Raw genomic sequence first — 22,420 nt, 5'->3', positions numbered from 1 at the left:
CCAGGCTTGGGGCCGGGAGTACTCTAGCTTCTTAGACTGGGATTTTGTCTCCTGCCAGTCTTCCGTGTGTTAACTGCTACACTGGCAGTCCAACACACTGGACAAGCAAATCCTGAGGAAGTAGTTTGATACCCATGTTACTCTTTCTGGGGTGGGGAGAAAACATGAACATAACACGTGGCAGTATTTAGCAAGTTGATAGCTCACAGTTCAGACTAAAGGGGGAGGCATCTTTTATGGTGTGGGGTTGTCACGTTAAAAAGCTTTCACAAAAAAGAACAAAAACAAAGGAAAAACATCCATCCATTCTCTTCGTTATCCAGCTCGGGGTCATAGATGGGATGGAGGCAATCCAAGCTGTCATAGGGCAAGAGGGAGAGTACACCCAGGACAGGCCACTAACCTGTTGGAGGGTTAACACAAAGACTGTTAACCCTCCAACACTCGCATTAACACCTATTGTCAATTCAGAGTCACCAATTAACCTAAACCCATGCATGTCTTTGCACTGTGGGAGGAAGTTAGAATACCTGCAGAAGAACCCAGAGAACCCACACAGACAACGAGAACATCCAACTCCACGCAGAAAGGCCGCCGGGCTGGATTCAACCCAGAACCTCTTTCACCAAACATTAAACAGAAACAGACAAATAATTAGTAAATCTTCTTGAAAAATGCCAAGAACTACAACATTTTCTTTTAAAAACTCTTTATTTCTATATACAATCAGTGAGAGCCACAAACTCAACCCTTCTGTGACCAGGGAGCACCTGGAGCTCTGGAAAACTGGTTACTGAGCACGATCAAAGCGTGACAGTGGTACAGCTGTTGGAACAACACCTTTAGGATCAGGTTGTTGTTCTTGTAAAAGATATGAAGCAGCTTGTTCTGCATTTCTCCTCCACCTGCACATGAGTAGCACAGGCGAAGGAGAGGAACGCAGGTCTATCGGTGCTACAGACGACGTCCTACTATAAGCCACACTGTAAATTGTCCAAAAACCCCACAAGGCCAAAATATGACGACAGCTTTACGCACGTACAGACACTGATGCACAGAGATACGAATAATGGAACAAGTCACAACACCCAATTTCATCACCAGACAATCACCACGATCCACAAAACACGATCTAAGAAACACACAAACTATAAAGTTATCACAGCTGTAACATGTTTGCTCATCTACCGCTTTTTACTTGTACCTTTTCTTTCATCCAACAATGTAGAAAACAGAAAAAAATAAATCATTAAGACTGCGCAAATGTTTATTTGGCTAAACTTGGGATGTTGGCACGATTGTGAAAGTCGGCTCTGTTGTGAATCAACATTGCATAAACACAGAAAAGGCAACGTTTGGTCTCCCAATACTACAAAGAGTATTTTCAAAGGATTTTTGGACGTTCACTGGATTGATTCTCCTGACCTTTTCTTTTATACATCTATAAAACAAAATTTATTGTCAGTCAGGTGTCGATAACAGCGCGTTACTGAGTGGCGGGATGCTTACTATTAAAGAGTCTCTCCTTATCAGCAGGATGTGAAATAAAAAATAAATATTCATAAATCATTTGAGTTTTTAAACAGGATTGCAGTAATGGAATTACTAGAACTATACACAATTTCAAGTCATGCTTTTAAAACAAAATAAGACAACGACGTACCGTGGAAAGCAAGAGTCTCGCTGCAAACGAGAAACTCCTCAACATGCAATTAATTCAGTACGAAAACCCTCAGATTCGATGGATGTAAATCATCGGGTACATTTCAGTTGGATCTAGTTTAGTGTGTAACAGACAGCGGCAGAATGGAAATCACAGTTTCACAGGATGCAAGACCTTTAAAAAGAGAAAAATAAAAATCACAAAACAGGGACAAAGTCTTTATCAAATAGTAGTCAGCTTTCTTCTTTTCACCCTCCACTCTTTCCGTTCATCCATTTCCGACTCACGCCTGGCACGAGCACATTCATCTTTGTGATTTCAGTGATAGGACTCTAATGGCACTACACAAGCTGTTTGTGGCCATGCAGAAACAATTAGGAAACAGACATCTCCGGATGAATCTAAAGCGAAGGTAGTGTTCATTCAAGACTCAAGCACAAAGCTCAACGGCTCTCAACTCAACCCCATCTTTATCCTCTGGGTCGCGTTGGTAGTGAGGGGCAGATTAAGGCCATGTGCATTCAAGCTTTTCAGCCCTGTCCTGTTGGCTTTTGAGTGCTTTTTTGAGGTACCTGATAAGTCAGATCCTCAGTGGGTGTGGCAAGTTCAGTGGAGGTTTTGGGTCTATCGTATGCAGTGCTCCCTGACTGGCCACTGTCTGTCCACGGATGCAGTGAGCCGGGCCTGGTGCCCATGAAATTACACAAAGTCGAGGGCTGCTTCAAACCCATGTCAACCACAATGGGCGTAGCGTATTCAGATCCTGAAGATGGCAGGGGTTCGGCGTAGGCGTGGCATAAACCTGAAGAGATGGGGGCGTCATACAGGTCTGGATCAGAGTATCTTGGGGAAGGCCCATCATCTGGTTTAAAGGTTGACCTTGCTCCTAATGTTGTTACGCCACTTACGAGTGGTTGGGCATATTCTGAAAGGAAAGTGTACAGTAAAGAAATATTAAAAATCAAGGGCATCATACAGATACCAGGTTACTTCTTGAAATTGCTCCCAAATTCTCTAGAATGCTAAGCAACTAAGGAAACCGATTAACAATTGAATTTCTATGTTACAAAAGCCTTTAACTTTCTAATTTTATAGAAGCAATCTGCAGCTGCACAGAGGTTTGTAGCAGCAATCCAGGATGTGGGAAATCAAACCGCTAACCCTGCAATTAGTGGAACTAATTGAATATCTAATCTCTTCAAAACTTAACTCTGCCCTGAAGTGGGAAAAACTGGTATATATAAAAGTATGTTATTCAATCCTTTTTTTTTTTGTTTTAGCCAAATACTCTACAGAAAGAACAAAACCAACATTTAACTGATAAAAATAGTTTAGACATGTTAAGAAGTGTGATTTATTTAGAGGACATCAGATAAATACCACTCAGATATTGAATGTGTGCTACAGACAGGAAGTGAAAGTCTTTGATTCTGGATTTGTGTGAAAAAGAAAACACTAGATAGAAACACATTTTACAGTGTTGTGAATAAATATTTGCCCCCTTCCCAATTTGTTATTTTTTTGCATATTTGTCACACTTAATTGGTTCAGATCAAACCAATTTTAACACAAGTAAGCACAAAATTTTGAGTTTTTAAATTATATCATTTATTAAGGGGGCTAAAATACTATTTCCCCCACTTAACTGTGATTAATGACATTTTTTGGAAACCTGTGGAAAATGTCACTCTCCACAACCAGACCTGATTAAGACCTGTTGAATCAAGAAATCACTCAAACAGAACCTGTTGTACCTTTCGAACCTGAAGCAGGCTAAGAGATCTCAAAAAGCAACACATCATGCTACAAGCTAAAGAAACAGCTGTGAAACAAAGTCACTGACAACTATCAGTCTGGAGCTAAAGTAGAAAAGGGCTAGAAAAGCATTTCTAAGGTTCCAGTGAACCACACAATCCACAATAGGAGAAATTTCAACAAAACTTTGCACATCGACAACTCATCCAGGTCACAAAAGACCCCAGAACAACATCAAACCAAGAGTCAAACATGGTGGTGGTAGTGTCATGGACTAGGGCTGCTTCAGGATAACTTAACTGCAGTCATTGGTGGAATCCTGAATTCTGTTTTTTTCCGGAAGTCCTTGAAGCTCACGCACACCTGGGTTACGCAGCAGGACAATGAGAAGACCTTAAACAAGCTGTTCATGCTGGGAAAAGCTTCCAATGTGTCTAAATTAAAACAATTCTGCAAAGAAGAGCCGTCCTAAATTCCTCTGCAGTGATGTCAAAGATTAGTCGTTATGTTACTGCAAACATTTGGTTATAGTTTTTGCTGCCAAGGGTGGCACAACCTGTTATTAGGTTTAGGGGGCAATTACATTTTCGCGCAGGGCCAGGTAGGTCTGAATCACTTTTTCCCCCTCAATAAACAAAATCATCATTTAAAATCCGCACTGTGTGTTTAGTCTGGTTTTCTTTGTCTAAGATTAAAATTAGTTTCATGATCTGAAATGTATAAGTGTAACAAATATGCATAAAAACAATATTTTAAAAAAGAAATCAGGGTGGCTGCAGATGCATTTTTCCAACACTGCATGTCAATAAATACAAACCTAATTCGACAAAATTAGCACTGTACTAAGAACGCCTGGTTACTTCAGCAGCTACTGCAGGCGACAGCATTTACCTGCAGGTTCAGCATGTAGCCCTGGTACGACACCCCTCCCCGTTAGCCGGCTGACTTCACTGCTGCTGTATCGCACCGAATCCTCCGTCTCCACCATCTTGGAGGGCAGTAGCTGCTTCATGCTTTTCCACCAGTCTGCTACAGATGCACAGAGGTGCAACAGTAAGTCCACAAAACACATCCAGGCAAACTGAGCTGTCCTGCACGGCGATGACGTACCTGTGCTATCCAAGTGAGGAAGATCATACGTTCCCTCAGAAGTCTTTTTCCTGCCAGAGACGAGTAAAGTCAAAAGGGCAAAAAAAACAAAAAACAAAAAAAAAAAAAACAACCCCCCCCCCCCAAAAACAAACACACAAAAACACGAAGAAAGAAGATGAATACCTGTTCTTCCAGTGGCAAGCACAGCACACAATCAGTATGAGAGTCACGACCATGACCAACACGGGAACCAGGACTGCTGCCAGAGTCACATCTAAAAGGGGGGGGGGGGAGATGCACAAAGTTATTATAATATAAAATACTTTTTTTAAGTGTTGTTGTCAAAAACTGCACGCACCTTTACCAGTGTGGGGAGGCATGGTGGTGTTTCTTATGTTTGGGGTAGGTGTTGTTTGGCCAAGGTGAGGTGGATGTTTCGTGCCGCCAGGAGTACGACGGGGAGGGGACATCCTTGGCCTCAAATCTGTCGTGCGCCTTTCTGCAAGTAAATGAATACAAATGTACTTCCAGTACGGTGCTAATGTCTCAAGCCACCCTGCAGTTCTTTATTTGTTGCTGGGAAAATGGAAACATTTTTTTCTAGCAAGTTAATGAAATGTGGAAATATTCAATGGAAATCCACAGTTTGTACAATTCTAACGGGCTTGAAAGTCAACATTTGGTATGACCACCTTTATTCTTCAACACAGCCTGAACTCTACTAGGCAGCATTTGTATAATCTATTTAAGCAGCCTTCAGGAATAGCTGTCCATCTTAAAAGACATTCAAACCTCTTCTTTGGATGTTGGCTGCCTTTTGTTCTGTTCCATCAAGATGATTCAACACTCCTTCAGTAATGAGATCCAAGCCCTGGGAGGTCAATTCATGACTTAGGGGTGTTCCATTGTGTTTTTTTTCCCCCATTCAGATATGTTTTTACTGCACCAACTTTGACAACACCTCTAGCTGAAATACAGCCCCAAACCATGAAAGCAGCTCCACCATGTTTTACATGTAAAATGGTCACTGCTGTTTGACCTCCCCTTCCACTGATTTTTTAGTTTTCTTATTCTGTAATTTGGCATCTCTTTTCTCCATGTTTCCTTTCCTTAAGACTTCAGGTTTCGGGCCAACCACTCTTCCTCTGAAACCATCTAGTAACTAGTAACAAAGATTTTAAATTTAAATCTAAATTGAAAATTGGCTCTTTGGTTAGTTTGAGACAATTATAGTTCATCCGAGTTTGGTGTCGTTTTTTTTTTTTGCTTAAATTATTCATATGACAGTATTAAGTAGTTGAATAATAATCAGGTACAAGAAAAACTTTGGAGAGAAAGCCTAGCAAAATATAAAGAAATGAGTGGTGTCTCGAAACGTTTGCACAATACATACATCTGTGTTGATCAGCTCACTTTGCTGATCTGCCAGTAAACACCCCATTTACCTGAAGGAACTTGGCAGCCAAGCAGCTCCAACTTGAGTGCAATTCTCTTGTACCACGAGATGGGATTGATCCTCACAAACCGGGCCACGATTGGTGGAATGAAGTTATTCCTCACCTCGTCTCCGTAGTTGCTGTTGCCTTGAAAAATCTAACACAAAATAATAGCAAGCTCTCTTATTTGTGTCAGAGGTTTGAACCCAAGTGTAGTAACAGCTGCAGGAACAATTCAGTTTGAGGACAAATGCACTATAAGCTGATTACTTTCCAACTTGGCAAGCTAATAATTACTTTCCTCCACACAATATGAGACTGAGAATCCCAGTAGAAAGGAACTGATAGACAGCAGTTTCAGCCCAAGAACTCTGCCACTAAATCCATATCCATCCATTATTAATGCCCGAGTGTCCAGACTTGTCTACCACAGCACTTAACTCAAACCACTGACTGCTCCAATTTCCTGCCATAAACATCTCTTAGTCAATAGTAGCTGCTCTGGTAACAATCCATATTAGTGTCTCTGCAGACTTCTAAAGTGAGATTTTGGTCCATCTGCACCAATTGGAAGAAGGGGGTTACGTCATTTTGCTTTGCACTCTTTTTGTTTTTGTAACTGTTGAGCGAGCAGGGTTTATTGATTACCTTGTTTTGTACAGAATTTGATTCTTTGTAGCCGGACCACTGCTTGCCGTCGTTACTGTACAGGACCCGGTATGCTGAAACGTAGCACTTTTCCTCGCTGAGGGTAGAACCAGTGGTGATGATTCCTGGACGCATGCACAGAGAGAGGAAACAGGAAGATGTCGTACAGCTGACTCGACTGAAAGCTCAGGACTGCGGCTGTGTCCAGAATCACTCCCCATTTACTACATCCTGTATTTACCGCCTGCCGTTTTTATCAGAGATGAGAAGAGATACTGAGTTCTATGGAAACCACAGTCTTGCATCAGGCATTCTCAAGCGCCACATGCAGTAAATGGTTTACATGGAATGCATTTGTTGTGAAGCTTGAGCTCTGGTATCTCTTAAATCTGTTTTGATGCAATCATCATCTCAGCTTTGATCAAGTCTTTGCCTCTGTTGTAAATGAGATGGCGTACCTCCCCTCACTATATAGAAATTATATTATAACACAAGTAGTAAAAAGTCATGATATTGTAAAATTGTTTATTTCATTAATGTGCAAAAGGTTTATTTTATTTTACGTATATAGTGCCAAATCACCACAACACTTCCTCAAGGCACTTTATATTGTAAGGTGAAAACCGTACAATAATAAAGAGAAAGCCCAACAACCAGACGATCCCCTTTGCGTTAGCGCTTTGCAACAGTGGGGAGGAAAAACTCCCTTTTTACAGGAAGAACCCAGCGGCAGATTTAGGCTCAGGGAAGGGCAGCCGTTTGCTACGACCAGTTTGAATTCTATTTTTGATATATTTTTTTTTAAATATTTTTTTGTGGCCTGCCAGTGGTGCAACTGCCCCGCCCCTTTTATAGAGGCTCTGAAGTAAGCAACTGCCTTCTGAATTGAAAACAACAATAATGACTCATAACACAAATGTCTGGAAGGGGCTATAATTGTGCCCATGGCATGCACACTACATATACACAGAAATGTTCAAACATTTTCCTAAAATACTGATGAGGAAGCTCTGAGTGGTATCTGAATGTCCATATAGGCATTCAAAGCTGTATATGTACATATGCATGTGAGTGTATGTACATATGTGTTAGGGCTGTTCGATATATATCGGATGACAATATAAAAACGTCTATCGTATCATTTGCTATCGTTTGTTTCGTGGTGTCGCAAAATAAAGTTTCGGGCAATATTTTTTTCATGGTTTTGATGGTCACTGTAGTGTCTATATTAATTTCTTAAAGTTCTCTCTTTCTCTTATATTTAATAGAACCACACTACAGACGGACAAGCGCCTGTTTTTATGCGTTGTGGTTAGCAACAACAACGGTAAAACCATCGCATGTCCGCTGGTTTATTTTCCACATAAACCTTTCACAATAAAGCTCAAGATCCTGTTGAGACTTTTCAAAATAAACTGAATCACGTGAAAGAATCTGCAGAGTATTTACGGATGAGAAGCAAAAAAAGAGCCGCCAGGTGGTAAAAAATAAACAGACTCAAACGTTAGAACAGGCTTTTCCCCACATCACGCCGTGTAATAAATACTCACAAAGAAAACGGCGGCCGTTACAACATATCTAAAAATGTATAGTTTCATGCATCGGTTAAAACATTCAACTCCAGGTACATGACGCGCAGCTGGAAACACTTCATGCAAGTCGAGCTGCCCGAGATTTACAGAATTTATAGAAAATGTTACATTTTTGTGATTTATATCGTTATCGGGACGATAGAAGTCTTATATCGGGATATGAGATTTTGGTCCTATCACACAGCCCTAATATGTGTACATGAATACATTAATACGTTCACTCTTTACATGTATATATCAATGGATAGGTATAAATGCACCTGTATGGGTATGTGATTTGAAAGTAAGATATTATTGTGATCATTCACTAGACAGGAGGGGGAAGGATTGTATATGTTAATACTTCTTTCTACTCAAACATTAAATCTAAGTTACTTATATACAGTTGATTAAAATAGTTGGTGTTTTATTTTGTTGAATGTCTGTATATGTCAACTGTAGTTTAGTCTGTTAAATGTTTGAAATAAACTGATCTAACTGATTTGTGATAATATTACAAAGCAACAATGCATATAAGAAAAGAGAAATTTACAGATATGTAACTCAAAAGCTGCCAAACTTTCTTAAACACTGAAGCCACTGCTCATAAAGGTTTGCAAACTTTATCAGCTCGCCTGAAGGTGACCTTGTTTTGTAAAGGTACAGATTAAGTATGTGGTCACAGTTTATCCTGAGGATGAGGTCAACGTTTGTGTAAAGGAAGGTGTCACAAGACAACGTCAGAGAATCACCAGCCAATCATCCACTGAAGCCTGGTGAGATTTTACAGCTAAGCCTATAACCTAAATTAGAGACAGTGGCTATAATGTATGTGTATGTGTTGTGTTTATTGAATGAACATAACTTTGTTATTAGAATTTTGTTTACCTGTGATCCGCTTCTCCTTCTTGAGATCTACCTGCAGCCACTGCTGCTGGTCACTCTGAGAAGAGGCCCATGGCAGTCCCTCCTTTTTGAGCCGTGCCCCTGACGGTGCCCACACACGAGTGCTCCAGTCCAACACAGACGAAGCACTGAGCTGAGTATAAGCAACGCCCCCAGATGCCAAACCCAGCGTTCCATAGCAGCCTGAAAGCACAAACAGACCCTTAGCTTCAGTAATAAGAACAGAAAATCTTTAAGAAATGAAATAAAGTTTGGGTTGCATTACATTAAAAGGTAACCTTCAAGATTTACATCCTAGTTGATAATGCCTGTAGCAACAGAAATTCCAGGGGAACGTCCCCCAAAATATTTGGATGTCCAGTCTCTGACATAAGATTTGGAGCCCTGTAGAATTTTCCAGCTCAGACATTGATATTTTCTTTACAGACAATCACATTTTAAAAAGCCCCCTGACAAAATAATGCCATACAAGCACCTAAAAATACCCCTACCAAAATAATGACAGTAAGGAAGTGAAATTCATCATAATTCTTTAAACAAGTGTCTCTTTCCCTTGTTTTTCCCCCGTTTGATAAACTGAGGATGTTTCTTAAGCAACCTATAAATCATTTAAGCAACTTACTTACAAATCAATTTTAAAATTGTATCTTGTATTTCTCACAAAAACATGTCATCGACAGCAAGTGAACAGAATCTGAAAATCATGTCCTTAATAGGAAAAACAATACAGCAAAGACCCTGGATGACTCACCGTTGGTCGTGAAGGTGAACAGGCTATCTGACCGAGTTCCTCTAAGGAGTAAGAAAGAAGATCCAGCAAATATTATGATTACCAAACTGTCAGAATCATTTATATTTGCATATATATTTAACCTTCTCTAGGACAGAGACCAAGTACGTTTCGTTTAATAAGAGGAGCAAACAGAGAAGAAGAGCATGTGTGTACTGTGGTGAATCTCTTACACAGTGGAAGTGACATTGTTAGCCAGTGTGCCCTCATAGTGAGAGATGCCTTTGCTGTTGACCACACTGATATTCCCTCCTGCTGCATTGGACACCACACCTGCATGGATTGCTGCCACACACAGAGAGGAGGACTGTGGAACGAAAGGAACAAAGGATTAAACTGATATATTCTTATCATTATGTCCTTTTGTTGTTACAAACCAGATCAGATTAACTAAAGAGTAAGTGAGTCAGATCTGACTCACCAAAATAAAAGCTACAACTAACATCTGAAATGTACTTTTCACGAGATTAAAAACAAATTCTTGCTATTTGTAAATCACTCAAGGACATTTAAAGAGGTTGAAATTTGAATGAAAGTTAAACAGTGTCATCTCAGAGAGACTTTGTTTTCTACTATAACCACTTTAAATCACCTAAAAAGTCCACTTCTTTCACCTTATCAGACCTCGCAGGTCACAAGAGAAACATCCAGTCTTGAGGTTTCTGTTTTCTACCAGTCGTTCCTGTCTGCATGAATGCTGACCGCATGTTGTAGTCTTGTGACTTGTAGTCTGTTGGGCCATTGTCATTGATGTTGTTAATGTACGACTGGTCATATTAGTTTGCAAAGATTTTCAGCATAAAGTCTGAATATAGAGTAGAAACAGACTAGAAAAAGGCTTTCAGATGCACCCCGCCTCTTCCCCTGTGATAGCTGGGACAGGCTCCAGCCTCCCAGGATAGGCAGAGGATGGATTCCCCCCCCAAACAGAGGACCCACAAGTTGTTTCATCAATAGAAAAATGCTTGATTGAAAACCATATCTTTACTACCTCCCAAACACAGACTTTGAAGAGTTAAACTTTTTGGAATCATGAAGTTTTGGGAAAGGAAAGACAATCTGAGTAGTAGTGGCGTTCCTATGTGGCACACATGTGGTGCCATTACAAATTTGCTCCATTTTCAAGCTGCTGAGTGGAAACAGGCAGTACCGCTTTGCAGCATAATCGCTTAACCTTCAAACCGAGGGAGATAAAGGCTGATGAGTCAGGATGATGTCACTTCTGTGCACAGAGGATAATAAGTGGCAATGAAGGTAATGATTCCCTCCCAGCTGCATTCCTGTCAAAACCTGGTGCCACATCACTGAGAAACTGACAAAACCTGATCCCGCTCTGGCCACAAGCTCCTTCCGATGAGCAGCTGGTGGTGCGAGGGGGAAAATCGTCTTACGGGAAAGACCCACGCTGGCATTGTGGGGGGGGGGGGAATAGTGACAAGCCCACGCATGTATTCACAAACACACGTAGCAGTTAGAGGCTGCCACAAGCAATCAACACTTTCCGTGTGACTCTTAAACTTCCCCAAAAACACATACCGCATCCTTAAGAGAGCCAGCCAAAACCCCTAACACAAACACAAAGTAATGCTCCAAACCACAGTGCCCTGCCTCCAGCAGAGGAAACCACGCTAACACGTGTTATAAGTGGGAGATGGGAATTTTAATAAATAAATAAATACCAGAACATGGATCACCGAATAAATCTGTGAAGTAAAATTATTAAAAAAAACTAAAGTCAGCTGCAGGATTATGATCTGGGTGTAGAAACTGATCCTTGTGAGAGACGCACACACACTCACCATCATATTCCACACTCCCAAAGACACAATCATGAATGAATCACATGCACACAAGCAAAAGCGGCTCAGGCATGCACATACACAAAGGGTTTCTCCAACCTCTAATCACACTGATTCACTCTTCAGGCTTTTTGCTCTCCAAACACACACACACACACACACACACACACACACACACACACACCCCTGCAGCTGGACTGGATTACAAGGTTATTATTTTCAGCCAAACTATTATCTCACCTCCCTTTCACCCGCTGACCCTGCCCCTCCTCTGTTCCTGTGGGGCGCCTCGTTCCCTGAAGCACAACCCCACGCTCCTCCCTATCCTCCCGTCAGCCAGCAGCACCACTCCCTCTCTCGCTCCCTTCCTCCCTTCGCTCCTTATGAGACATCCTCAAGCTCTAAACATGAGGTCATCAACCAGAGACTTAGTGCCCGTGACCTCACACGCAGCGGGAGTGCTGTGAGGTCATCAATCCAAGACACGTTTGAGCCACCGCTCCTTTCGCCTCCTTCACAAAGATAACTTGTAGCTAAGAAAACATAAATAAAAGCGATGCACGTGTATGTCTGTGCATAGACGGGGCGTGTACCCACCTCTCTGTAACCATTGGGTATAGTTCCAGAAATCTCCTCTGTAGATGTCAAGCAGCCTGCCGGACAGTACTTCCTAAAAAGAGAGCGGCACGTTCACAGTTCATATCCACCAGTATAATCAGTGCGCCGACATGCACAAAAAGCAAACTCTGTTTACCTGTACTCTGCCTCGGTGAAGTTCATTCCCTTGTCCACGCAGGTGATTAGATCTGCAAAGGCAAATAAACAGCATCAGAACTGGTCTCTGCATGTTCTTGATAAAGTATCACCCACTTTTATTTTCTTCTTAAATCCACCCTTTCAGTTTCTTTACCTTTTGAACCGTTTACCATATCCAGCTAATCATCATCGTAATTGCTGATTAATGTTAAACATACATTTCGACAAATCCAACGTTCTGACTAAATTTGGCCTCACGGTGACAGTGAGCGAATCATAAGCCCCACTGGGATTCCTCGGAGTGCCACGAGGGTGGGTACATTAAACATTAAACAGCTGTGAAGCAAAGTGGTGAGATGGACCATTCAACAGAGTGCACCGCTGCTAGAATGGCTAAAAGCAACCATCCAGAGCACTCAGGTTGAAATGTTTTTTTATTTATTTTGTGTTGTTCAAGCGAGCAGATGTTCAGTTCACTCTCACTGGATCACAGCAGACAAACACAGCAAAGTAATTGCATTAAGTAGCTGGAATCAGTTCATTTTGGAGCAATTTTGGTTGTTTTTCACATCCAGGTCGAACACGTTAAAGTCATCCAGTGAAGGATGTGTGTTATTGGAGAGGTATGTCAGTTGGGTGTGGACGTGAAGTCCAACAGGATGATGTGGGCTACTAAGAAGTGTAAATAAACCTCGTGGAGATGGTCAGTGTGTGGGAGTCTTCACCACATTACAAAGAGAAAAATAAAACCCTTTATCTGGCAGACCAACCAATGAGTCAAAAAAATGACAAACACCCCCAATCACCATGGTTACTCAGTTACTTAGCTGTGCAAACTGTCCACCCACGCTCATCTGCATGCATCAGTTACAAGACGACATCACGCACATCAGCGCCTTTGTGGAAAAAGTGGCTGGGCGCACTGATGGCCTTGTTTGCCTTGCAGTGATTCAGTCGAGCTGAGATGACCGCCAAGACAAAAATATTACTGCATCGCACACACGTCACTGCTGCGGCTTTCTTCTTGTGGCTCCAATTATCCATTTATCTCCAAAGCATCCACATGACGAGGCACGTCTTCAGAAACAAGGGAGATGCTTACTAAGGAAATAAATCTCTAATTTTAAATCCTTGGTAATTAAGCTAACGTACAGCTTTGTCCCCATTGTCCCTGTGCAGAACTCTAACATGAGTGCCTTGGATCGAGCTGCCACCGGCTGTTTCTCGTGTCCGTTACAATTCATCTAATCCTGCAACCTCACTACTGTGTAATATATCACAGTTGAGCTCAATTAGGACTTTCTCACAGGATGCAAGTCTTACAATAAAACCACAAACCATGAATATTTTTTCAATTACTCTCACTTCCTTTTACCCCTCAGTGCCATTGTGGCTTCACTGTGGCTTTGCCCCTTTTCCACTTCCCAAAAAGTCTGGATTTTCCTTCACCCCCTCCCTGCTACTTTCATTAACTACACTCAGCTTTAACCATCACAGCCCAGTGGGAACACATCCAGTAAGAAAACAGTAGATTTACTTTTTTCCCCCCCAGTCATGGCATGCTGCTAATTTTCAATCTGACTAAACCCAAAATTGTGCACATTCAGTGGTTAGCATCTGCTCATGCCACCCCTCGCTGTTCTCGCATTTATGTAAGAAAAACAGCCATCTGAAACGATGCCCACTAGCATGATCACCCTGCACATACTGCAGCTGGAATTCCAGACAGTCACAGCAGAGCAGCTCCTTATCTTTGCTGCATGTTTAAATTCGTATTCAGCGGTGAGCAAACACCACATCGTAAAAAGCCTCTCATGCGGCCTCGAGCGCCGTCGCCACAGAAGTGAACACACAGTTCTCTATTCAACTCCCACCTTTCTTTTTTTGTGTGGTCTTTTTATCACCATGGATATCGTTTGGTCCTGATCATAAAAACATTCAACATACATATAACACTGTCAGTATGAGAACATATTAGCCGGTGTGTGAGAAGGGGCATTTTGCACAAACACACAAATATTTAGAACCATTTTCTTTTTAAACTGGGGGGAAAAAAGCCAAAGGATCTAAATCGAGCAATCACATGAAAGGATGTTCTGCAGCCTCTAATTGACTAACTTGTTGCAACTAATATATGATATTAAATATCCAGGCAATACAAAAGCACTAGTTTTCAAATATGACTTAGAGTGACACTGTTTTTAAGCACAGTGGACATTGAAGAAGGGTTATTTCCCAGAAACTAGCACCAAGAATGTGCACAATGGCCAAATATCTATTTATTAGCATGCGCGTGCTTTCAACTCCATTACATCAGTTTGTTATTTACCAAATGGAATTCTTTAAGAGGCAGATGATTAAATTAGCAAAATAAAATGACGAGTCACCCTCCCTGCCCAGCCCCATTAAAGATTCTCTTGGTTCCAAGTGTTTGGACACATCTGAATTGGCCCAGTGGAAAAACTGCATGCACAATCCTCAAAAAGATGTTTAAGGCAGCCATAGAAAGTCAGACCTGTTCCAACTTTACCCATTAGAAACAGAAAACTTAGACAGTACCATCTAGAGGTTGCAGTGTTGGCCAATTAGGTGTTAGGTGTATCACTTTTGCCCGGACTGATCGACTGACGTTTTCATCCACTAACACCGGCAGGATTTTTGACAAACATAGAGAAAACTGGATGATCCAACAGGAGGGAGATCTGCAGTTCTTACACACCAACAGTAACAGGTTGCCAGCTTTTAGACAAACCCATGTGTTACTGATCTGCGTGCAAGACTTTTCCAGAACACCCAGATTACTTCAGAGCTGTTAAAATAATGTGAAGGTGCAGAACGAAATAGCTGTGATTAACCCAAACTCACAATCGCTGAATCAAGTCTTATTCCCCCACCCCCGGGGCCGAAGCAGACGTGCACACAAGCTCAAACTTGAGATTTCTGAACCACACGACTGTTACTGCAGGCTGGGATGATAAGAAGACAATGAGAGACTTCAGCGTGGGTGAGCTGAGAGTCTGCCGTTACCTGCGTGTTCAGTGGTGGAGTAGGACAGGTAGAAACCGCGTCCAGTATGGTGGGTCCCACTCATGAACTGCACAGTGGCCTGGTTGCCAGTGGAATTGAACAGATGTTCAACCTTCAGACCCAACCCGCAGAGCTTCACTGTTAAGCAGAACAGGGAAACAAAGAGGCTGGTCAGTTACACAAATTAATGCCCCAAAAAAACAAAACCACAAAAACAAGATTTCATCAGTTTCATTAAGTAAGATGGACTTGAGGAGTGTCTCGGATATATTCTGGGAAAATTCAATCTAATTTTCTTTCTCCAGGATTCACCAAGTTAAATGCAGGTCTTTATAAGACCCTTCTGATAAAGAGCAACCTAACACCTCCTTCATGGTCATAATGGCCTAAATTATAATATAAATATATAATAATAATAATAACAACAACATATATGATGCAGACTCGTCAGCCACAGACTGATATATTTGTTGAGATATTCATGTGCACCATCATGTATTATAATACACGTTCCAATGCTTTACATCCATACATAGCAATATTTTAGATTGATATAAGGCAACAGTGTTTCCAAAAACCTTGGGACAATGTCAATCTGGTTATTGAAAATTTTCACAATCAGGCAGCAGCTCATCCGGCTCAATTCACAGGTTATTGCACGTAAAATGACAAATGTGACCTTGACCGTGAGCGCAACATGTGCACATTTCACTAGAATTTGACCAATATTCTAGGAGGCATAAACTTGTTGCTGAGGCTGTGTGAGATGAAAGCAGAGTGCAGTATTTTGTAAATCATTTAAAGCCAACATTTGATTGGAAATAGCACAAAGACATAAGAAATGTTACAACTGATTATTTTAAGCATTTGTTACTTTAAATCTGATATAGCAACACAAACGTAACAACGCATTCAGACGGGGGGGACGAAAGATGGCTGGCTTTGGCAATGAAAACGAGTTTTGCTCAGTTTATACTAAATATAACACTTGTGATAATAGGCCAAAGTTTTCTTATTGCTCTGATAGCTTCTGATCTACCAAGGTTAGACGTCTGATGGTAAAAAATATGAGAAACTCAATAATAAAAAGGCTCAGAGACGCTGCTGTGCATCTCTATTAGTAGTATGTATTAGCACCTCGTATTAGCAAAGACCAATGTTGGAAACAAACGCATGACCTTAGCAGGCTTTATATTCCCTAAGCATCATGCAATGACTCTGACTTTAGCGTATTAAACTGCCCAAAAACACCCATAGCTTAAAATAATCCACCCTTGGCTGCGATCAGGGCGAAATCTGCCTAATAACTTACAATGGCGAGGTTATAACAGTGAAAGACAATAGGTCCTCCAATTTCCTGACATTTAACTCCTTTAATGTAATAACCACATTTCTCCTGTGCCTATAAACAGATAATGTTCATTATCTGCTCATAAGACGCGTTTTCCAAGCTCATCTGAAAGAAGAGGCGTTTGCAGGCATTTCAAACGTCCGCACACAACATTGAAGTGAAAAGCCAGACATCATCAAGAAAAGGAAGACGCAACAGAATTAAGATAATGGGTTAATAACAATGACACAGTCTCTTCAGTAGTATGGTAGTTCATTATTTGTAAGAAGAGTGACAGAAGAAAGGAAAGCTAGAGAAAAATGATTAAACTGTGGGTACAGTCTCTCTCATCTTTGGACACTGGCCAATCATGACAGAGTGGGTGTGAATGTTGAACTGTCGATTTCAGAAAATTGTTAGACTCTGACACCCAATAGGCAGTGTTAGAATGACGCACAGAGAAGGGCTTTCCAAAGATCAGTCCAAAACCTGACAAAAACCTATCACAGACTGATCTGCTGCTTTATATAGAAACAAGCAGGATTCCCTTACTCTGTATTGTTTACTGCATGTTTATTTTTAACAACAACTTGGATTTGCCCTCTACAAAACATTAAGTCCAGTTTAACATCCGCCTGTCACCCTCACCAATCTCGCTCCTGTTTGGACCGATGCCGTTGTACAGGCGGAGGTAGTTGACCTGGCAGTCGCTGTCTTCTAAGTCCAATAAAGCAAAGAGAAAATGGATCCTCTTGTCATGCGGCACACTGATCTCCCACTCGCACACAGTGTTGTTCGGATACGTCCTTGGGTATCCCAGAGAGGACAGAGTCCCACTCTCGGGGCCAAGTACACTGGGGCCACAGCCATCACCTGTGGAACAACAAAAAAAAACAGTTTGGGTTTCAAGAAACGCAAGAAAAAAAAAAAGTGGGTGTGATTTACACCATCTAAAGTATAAAAGTAACACCACATCTCTTGGTTACTGGGCAAAAACTAGCTTTTGTTGAGTTTGTGTTCATGGTCACTGAGATCTTGTTGCAATAGAGGATATATTTACTCAGTTTCACTTAAAACAAGCAAAGATATGTAAGGTTTAATGTTTCCTTAAGCAATTAAATTGCAAAAACGTGACAACTGAGGTTTATTTTAAGTCAGTTCAACTTGCACTGTCCTGCTGAGTTACCCCGCAGTTCAAAATGATCCCCAATACAAGTATAAACAGGCAACGAGCTAGCAGCTTATTGCTTCACATCTGGCTGGGGCTTTACCTTTAGTCTGCTCAAACTGAATTAGCATTTTGAAAAAGTAAACAAAATAGTTGTTATACATAAAATGTTTATATCCATAGACCGTATATAAAAGATGGCTCTAACCACAATGACATCATAAACTGGTCAGAAAAGTTCTGATGCGATTCTCTGAATTTTATGGAGAGAATTTCTAGGAGCAGCCAAGTAGGGGAGTGGCTCGACTTTGCTGGTCTCAGGATTGCTCTCTTGACTTCGTCAGGTGATGCTCTCGACGTCACACTTGGGCGTTTTGCAGCGTGAAGCGGAAGAACTAAAGTAGTGTAGTAATGTAGATGTGACAGTAAAACTGTTGATTAGCTTGTCTGTCTACATTCCTACCTTGTGCTATGGACACAAGCAGTGGGTAGTGACTGAAACAATGACGTTGCATACAAGCAATGCAAATGAGCTTCCTCCAGAGGGTGTCTTTGAGAAAAAGGTGAAGAACTCGAGGCAAGCATCGCCTTTAAAAGGGGCTAACAATGACAATGCATGTGAACCCTGGAAAATGTCGAAAGCTGTCCTGTTCAACATATCGATAACACCATTATCTCATCAGGCAATCACATGACTGCAGCTCAATGCATTTAGACAGAGAAATTGTAAAGTTGACCAAGCTAAGAATCATAATGAGGAATTAACGTGATTTTAGGGACTTTAAACGTTCTTTTTGTTGCCCGATGGACTAGACTGAATTGAATATTTCAGAAACTTCTGATGTACTCTGATTTTCCTGAGATCCATTTCTTGGGAATATAGAGAATGACCCATAAAAGAGAAAATTATCCAGTGGGTGGCAGTTCTGTGGGCAAAAAATGCCCAGATGATGTCAGAGGCTTGACTTGACAGGAAGGCAAAAGTAATTCAAATAACCATTCATTACAACCAACGTGCACAGAAGAGCATCTCTGAATGCCTGATACATGAAACCTTGAAGTAGCGGGGCTACAGAAGCAGAAGACCACACTGGGTGCCACAGCTGTCAGCTAGGGGCAGGAAACTGAGGCTACAACTCACAGACCCACAAAATAATGCCTGGTCTGTTGAGTCCTAGGAGGTAGGATCAGAATTTGGCTTAAACAATCAGGAAATAAATGATCCATCCTGCCTTGTATCAACAGTTCAGGCTGTTGGTGGTGGTGTAATGGTGTGGGGGATAGGTTTTTTTTTGTACACTGCCACCTCAGCACCAACCGAGCATCATGTACCTGAGTACTACCTTTGACATCAGTGACAGTGTAGCCATCTCCTGCAAGATAAACCACCATGTCGCAAAGCTCAAATCATCTCATACTGGACTCTATAACATGAGTTGACTGTGCTCAAACAGGCTGAACAGTTGATAGATCTCAATCATGTCAATATGGACCAAGATCCCTCAGGAATGCTTCCTTGGTTTAGCTATGCCATAAAGAATTAAGGCAGGGGTCCAATCGAGTACTTAGCAAGGTGTAGCTAAATGTTGTGGCTGGTGAGTGTATGTTGACCAATATGAACTAGTATCTTTCTTTCTTTTCTTTTTTTTTTTTTAAGCAGAGCATAATACAGAAAAAGATGTTTGGGCTAATTTAGTGAGGGTGTCCTCACATAACCCAGCTTGCTTTCCAGAGCAACTGATTCCTGTTGTTTATAATGACCTTTGCGGCACATGCAGAAGTGTCCAGTGCTGCTGAGTCCAGCAGGGATTTCACTGTAAGTCGCCCACAAGCTTGTGAAACACTTATAGAATGACCAGTTTCTCACTTTAACATATCTGCCATACTTTATGCAAAATCTATACACAAGAAATTCAGATGTAATGACACTTGAACTTCTTACTTTTTGAAAACTTATAGCATTTGGTCAACAACAAAAACAAAGTTTTTAATGCTGCCATACTTTTAATAACAGTGCCTGTTAAATTATGTAATCCAATGCAGTAATGGTGTTCAGTGAAGGGCTAAGTATTACTTCTTGTTTAGTTTTTATAGACAAAAAAAAAAAATGTTGGCTGTTCTCCAGAGAACAACACATGAACCTGAAAGTTAACGATTACATGTAAGATGATTTAGAGACTTTTTCAAAAATTAAAAGCTGTGTTTCAACAGAGCGTGTGTGTGAGAGAGAAAGCAAAGCCTCAGAGTCTGTGGATGTTGTGTGTGGCTCTGAGATAACACTAAGCAGTCACGCTTCATGGTGCTAACTCGATGTTCTGTGGACCTGCAGTTACGTAAGAGCCTCTCAGTGGACATTATCCAGATGAACAGGACAAAAACAAAGCAGCTTCCCTCACCCTGACTCACAAAAGTTACCGAGCAACTGTATGGTGCTTAACAGGAGTGCAGATTACTTTCATAAAAGGAGAGCTCTCAGGCTCAAGAAACAATACTAAAAGCAAATGTCTATCATCACACCCATCTATTAATGTGAATGTACAGTTAACGTGAACTGCAAGTTATGACACACTATGTCCACGTGTTTACAGCATTACCCCCACTGCTACCCCACCCCCAATCTGAGGCCACCTGAGGACTGTTGACTTATATATATATATATATATATATATCTATCTATCTATATCTCATCCTCCAACCAAAATATATTGTTACCCGGGGTTGTTATGCTAGCTTTAAAGTAAAAATTGGGCTACCTGAAAAAGGCAACAAGGCCACAAGCACCCAAACGTGCGGTCCTCTCGTAGAGACCTCAAAAACCAGACTCCATTAAAAAAGTCTGTCAATTTAAAGAGAACAGGGGCACCAGGAAAAGCACATAAGCAGCATACTGTTGCTTTCAACGTTAGCCAAAACATTTCATGCAGCACGTTAATTCGGTAAGCACCCGTTTTATAAGGCGGCAGTTATTTCCCAACAGTATCAGTTTTTGTAGGAACCGGTTTGCCTGGTTTTACTACAACCGTCTCACACCAAAAAAGAAAAACATCACGACGGGCGGTGGCGAGCTGTGCTCAATTCCACGTACACGCGCACACACACAGGGCCATGTAAGGTAGGTTTAAGTTTTGTTGACCATGACAACACACTTTAAACATCCCACGAAACATCGACACGTCTGTGTTTACACTTTAAATCGGCATGGCCGCGGGTTTCCGCGGTCACACACAGCTCGTCCAGTTGTCACTGCACTGCCGAGTGGTACAAACCTTTCTGCCCTCCACAGCTCTCCGTGGTGAGAATGATGAGTATCGACAAGACGAGAACCCCGGCCCCTGTCGGTCCCCTGCCCACCATTACCGCTCTGCCCATAGCAGCCTGCAGTCTGAATGCATAATGCTTGCTTCCTGGCCGGCTGATTCAACCTGTACCGTGGAAATAAAAAGAAAGGCAACCCTTCATCTCTTCGAGATACAGTCCGCGGGTGGTGTCTTCCTGAGGATTTTTTCTTTGCTTCTCTTTTCTTATCGCTCAATAGTCCAGTGGTTTGCGACAAACACACTATGGAGGTAAACGCTCCACACGCACACACACTTATCCAATCTGTGGAGCTACTTCCTCCACTCCACCGAGGCTCCTCCTCCTGGACTGGGATACCAGAGTCCCCCAAGTGGTCTAAATGGTCTTGTACTGCCTGCAAGCACCCCCCACCCCAACCTTCAGCACCTGCTGCACTCATATAATAAAAACGTCCACCCCCCAAAAATCCACCTGGTCACCAAAAGGAAACACTTAGACAACACCCTGCAGACCCTACAATCCGTGCTTCTGTTTGCTTCTTAAACCACACTCTCCCAGTATTAGTAAATGCGAAATGAAATCCTTTATCCAGGTAAAAGTCCTGCAGAGAGTAGTCTACTCATGTTTCAAAAACAAAAGCTCTCTTTGTGAGAATCTCTTTTTCGCACACGTTTGGACATGGCAGAGCAGGAACAGCACAGGTGTCAATAATAACTGATCACATCCTGCAAGGGCAAGTCAGAGGATCTGCTGTATAAAGCCATATTGTTCTATTCCATTATTAAAACACTGAATAGGATTTAAAAGTTGAAACAGGACCAAATCATGCTGGGTTTTACGGATTAAAGTGCTCAACACAAAGGAGGTGCTATTTAAAAAAAAGATAGACAATGAAACGATAGAATTTACTGCTTTTAACATTTTATTAATTTTTTGCACACTTTTTATTTCACATCTCACTGTGATTTTATTTTTCAGTCTTCATCTTAGTCTTCTTCTTTTTACAGAGTAAATAATAGTAATGTTTAGGATACTGTGATTGTAACTGCAATAAAGCAATACATATGACAATACTAATAATCTAAATGAAAACAAAGTAATAATTCTTGGAAATGGAGCTTTAGCTGTCGGAGTTCGTGGTGGACTCAGTGACAGCAAGGCATCCAGGTCCTGTCAGTGCAA

General features: G+C 41.5%; 1 protein-coding gene and 1 pseudogene across 5 annotated transcripts in view; one reads left to right on the top strand and one right to left on the bottom strand.

The window, feature by feature from the left end:
* Positions 1 to 22,420, top strand: part of LOC147311306 (uncharacterized) — a 262,128-nt pseudogene that overhangs the window by 231,748 nt on the left and 7,960 nt on the right. The window lies entirely within an intron of this gene.
* dcbld2 (discoidin, CUB and LCCL domain containing 2) lies at positions 699 to 21,594 on the bottom strand. Of its 4 annotated transcripts, none has more exons than XM_086265591.1 (15): positions 21,208 to 21,594; positions 17,422 to 17,646; positions 15,444 to 15,581; positions 12,415 to 12,466; positions 12,258 to 12,330; positions 10,035 to 10,168; positions 9,823 to 9,863; positions 9,054 to 9,254; positions 6,595 to 6,719; positions 5,956 to 6,103; positions 4,875 to 5,009; positions 4,694 to 4,784; positions 4,529 to 4,578; positions 4,310 to 4,447; positions 699 to 2,588 (listed from the first exon to the last, which is right to left on the bottom strand). In XM_086265591.1, the coding sequence occupies exons 1-15, from the start codon at positions 21,308 to 21,310 to the stop codon at positions 2,194 to 2,196; spliced, it is 2,049 nt and encodes a 682-aa protein (XP_086121717.1). In that variant the 5' UTR covers positions 21,311 to 21,594; the 3' UTR covers positions 699 to 2,193. The 4 variants fall into 4 exon arrangements, with proteins under 4 accessions (XP_086121717.1, XP_086121716.1, XP_086121715.1 ...); XM_086265590.1 differs by having other exon boundaries at positions 4,310 to 4,444; positions 4,869 to 5,009; positions 21,208 to 21,593; XM_086265589.1 differs by having other exon boundaries at positions 4,869 to 5,009; positions 21,208 to 21,592.

The sequence above is a fragment of the Aulonocara sp. 'chitande type north' Nkhata Bay genome, linkage group LG16 (genome assembly GCF_057382095.1).
Source record: "Aulonocara sp. 'chitande type north' Nkhata Bay isolate Kocher_YH1m ecotype deep benthic linkage group LG16, A_spYH_male_GT1.1, whole genome shotgun sequence".
Lineage (NCBI taxonomy): Eukaryota > Metazoa > Chordata > Actinopteri > Cichliformes > Cichlidae > Aulonocara > Aulonocara sp. 'chitande type north' Nkhata Bay.
Note: the sequence above shows the minus strand (reverse complement) of the source record. Positions and strands in the feature narration are given on the sequence as shown.

What these genes read in the sequence shown, in the direction of transcription:
- dcbld2 (XM_086265588.1), bottom strand. Translation starts at nt 21,310, where the DNA reads ATGGGCAGAGCGGTAATGGTGGGCAGGGGACCGACAGGGGCCGGGGTT. An exon ending in TCCAAACAGGAGCGAGATTG is followed by an intron (nt 15,582 to 17,421) that starts GTGAGGGTGACA and finishes TCTGCTTAACAG; the next exon opens with TGAAGCTCTGCGGGTTGGGT. An exon ending in GCTACATGCTGAACCTGCAG is followed by an intron (nt 2,589 to 4,309) that starts GTAAATGCTGTC and finishes CTTTCCTTTCAG; the next exon opens with AATATGCCCAACCACTCGTA.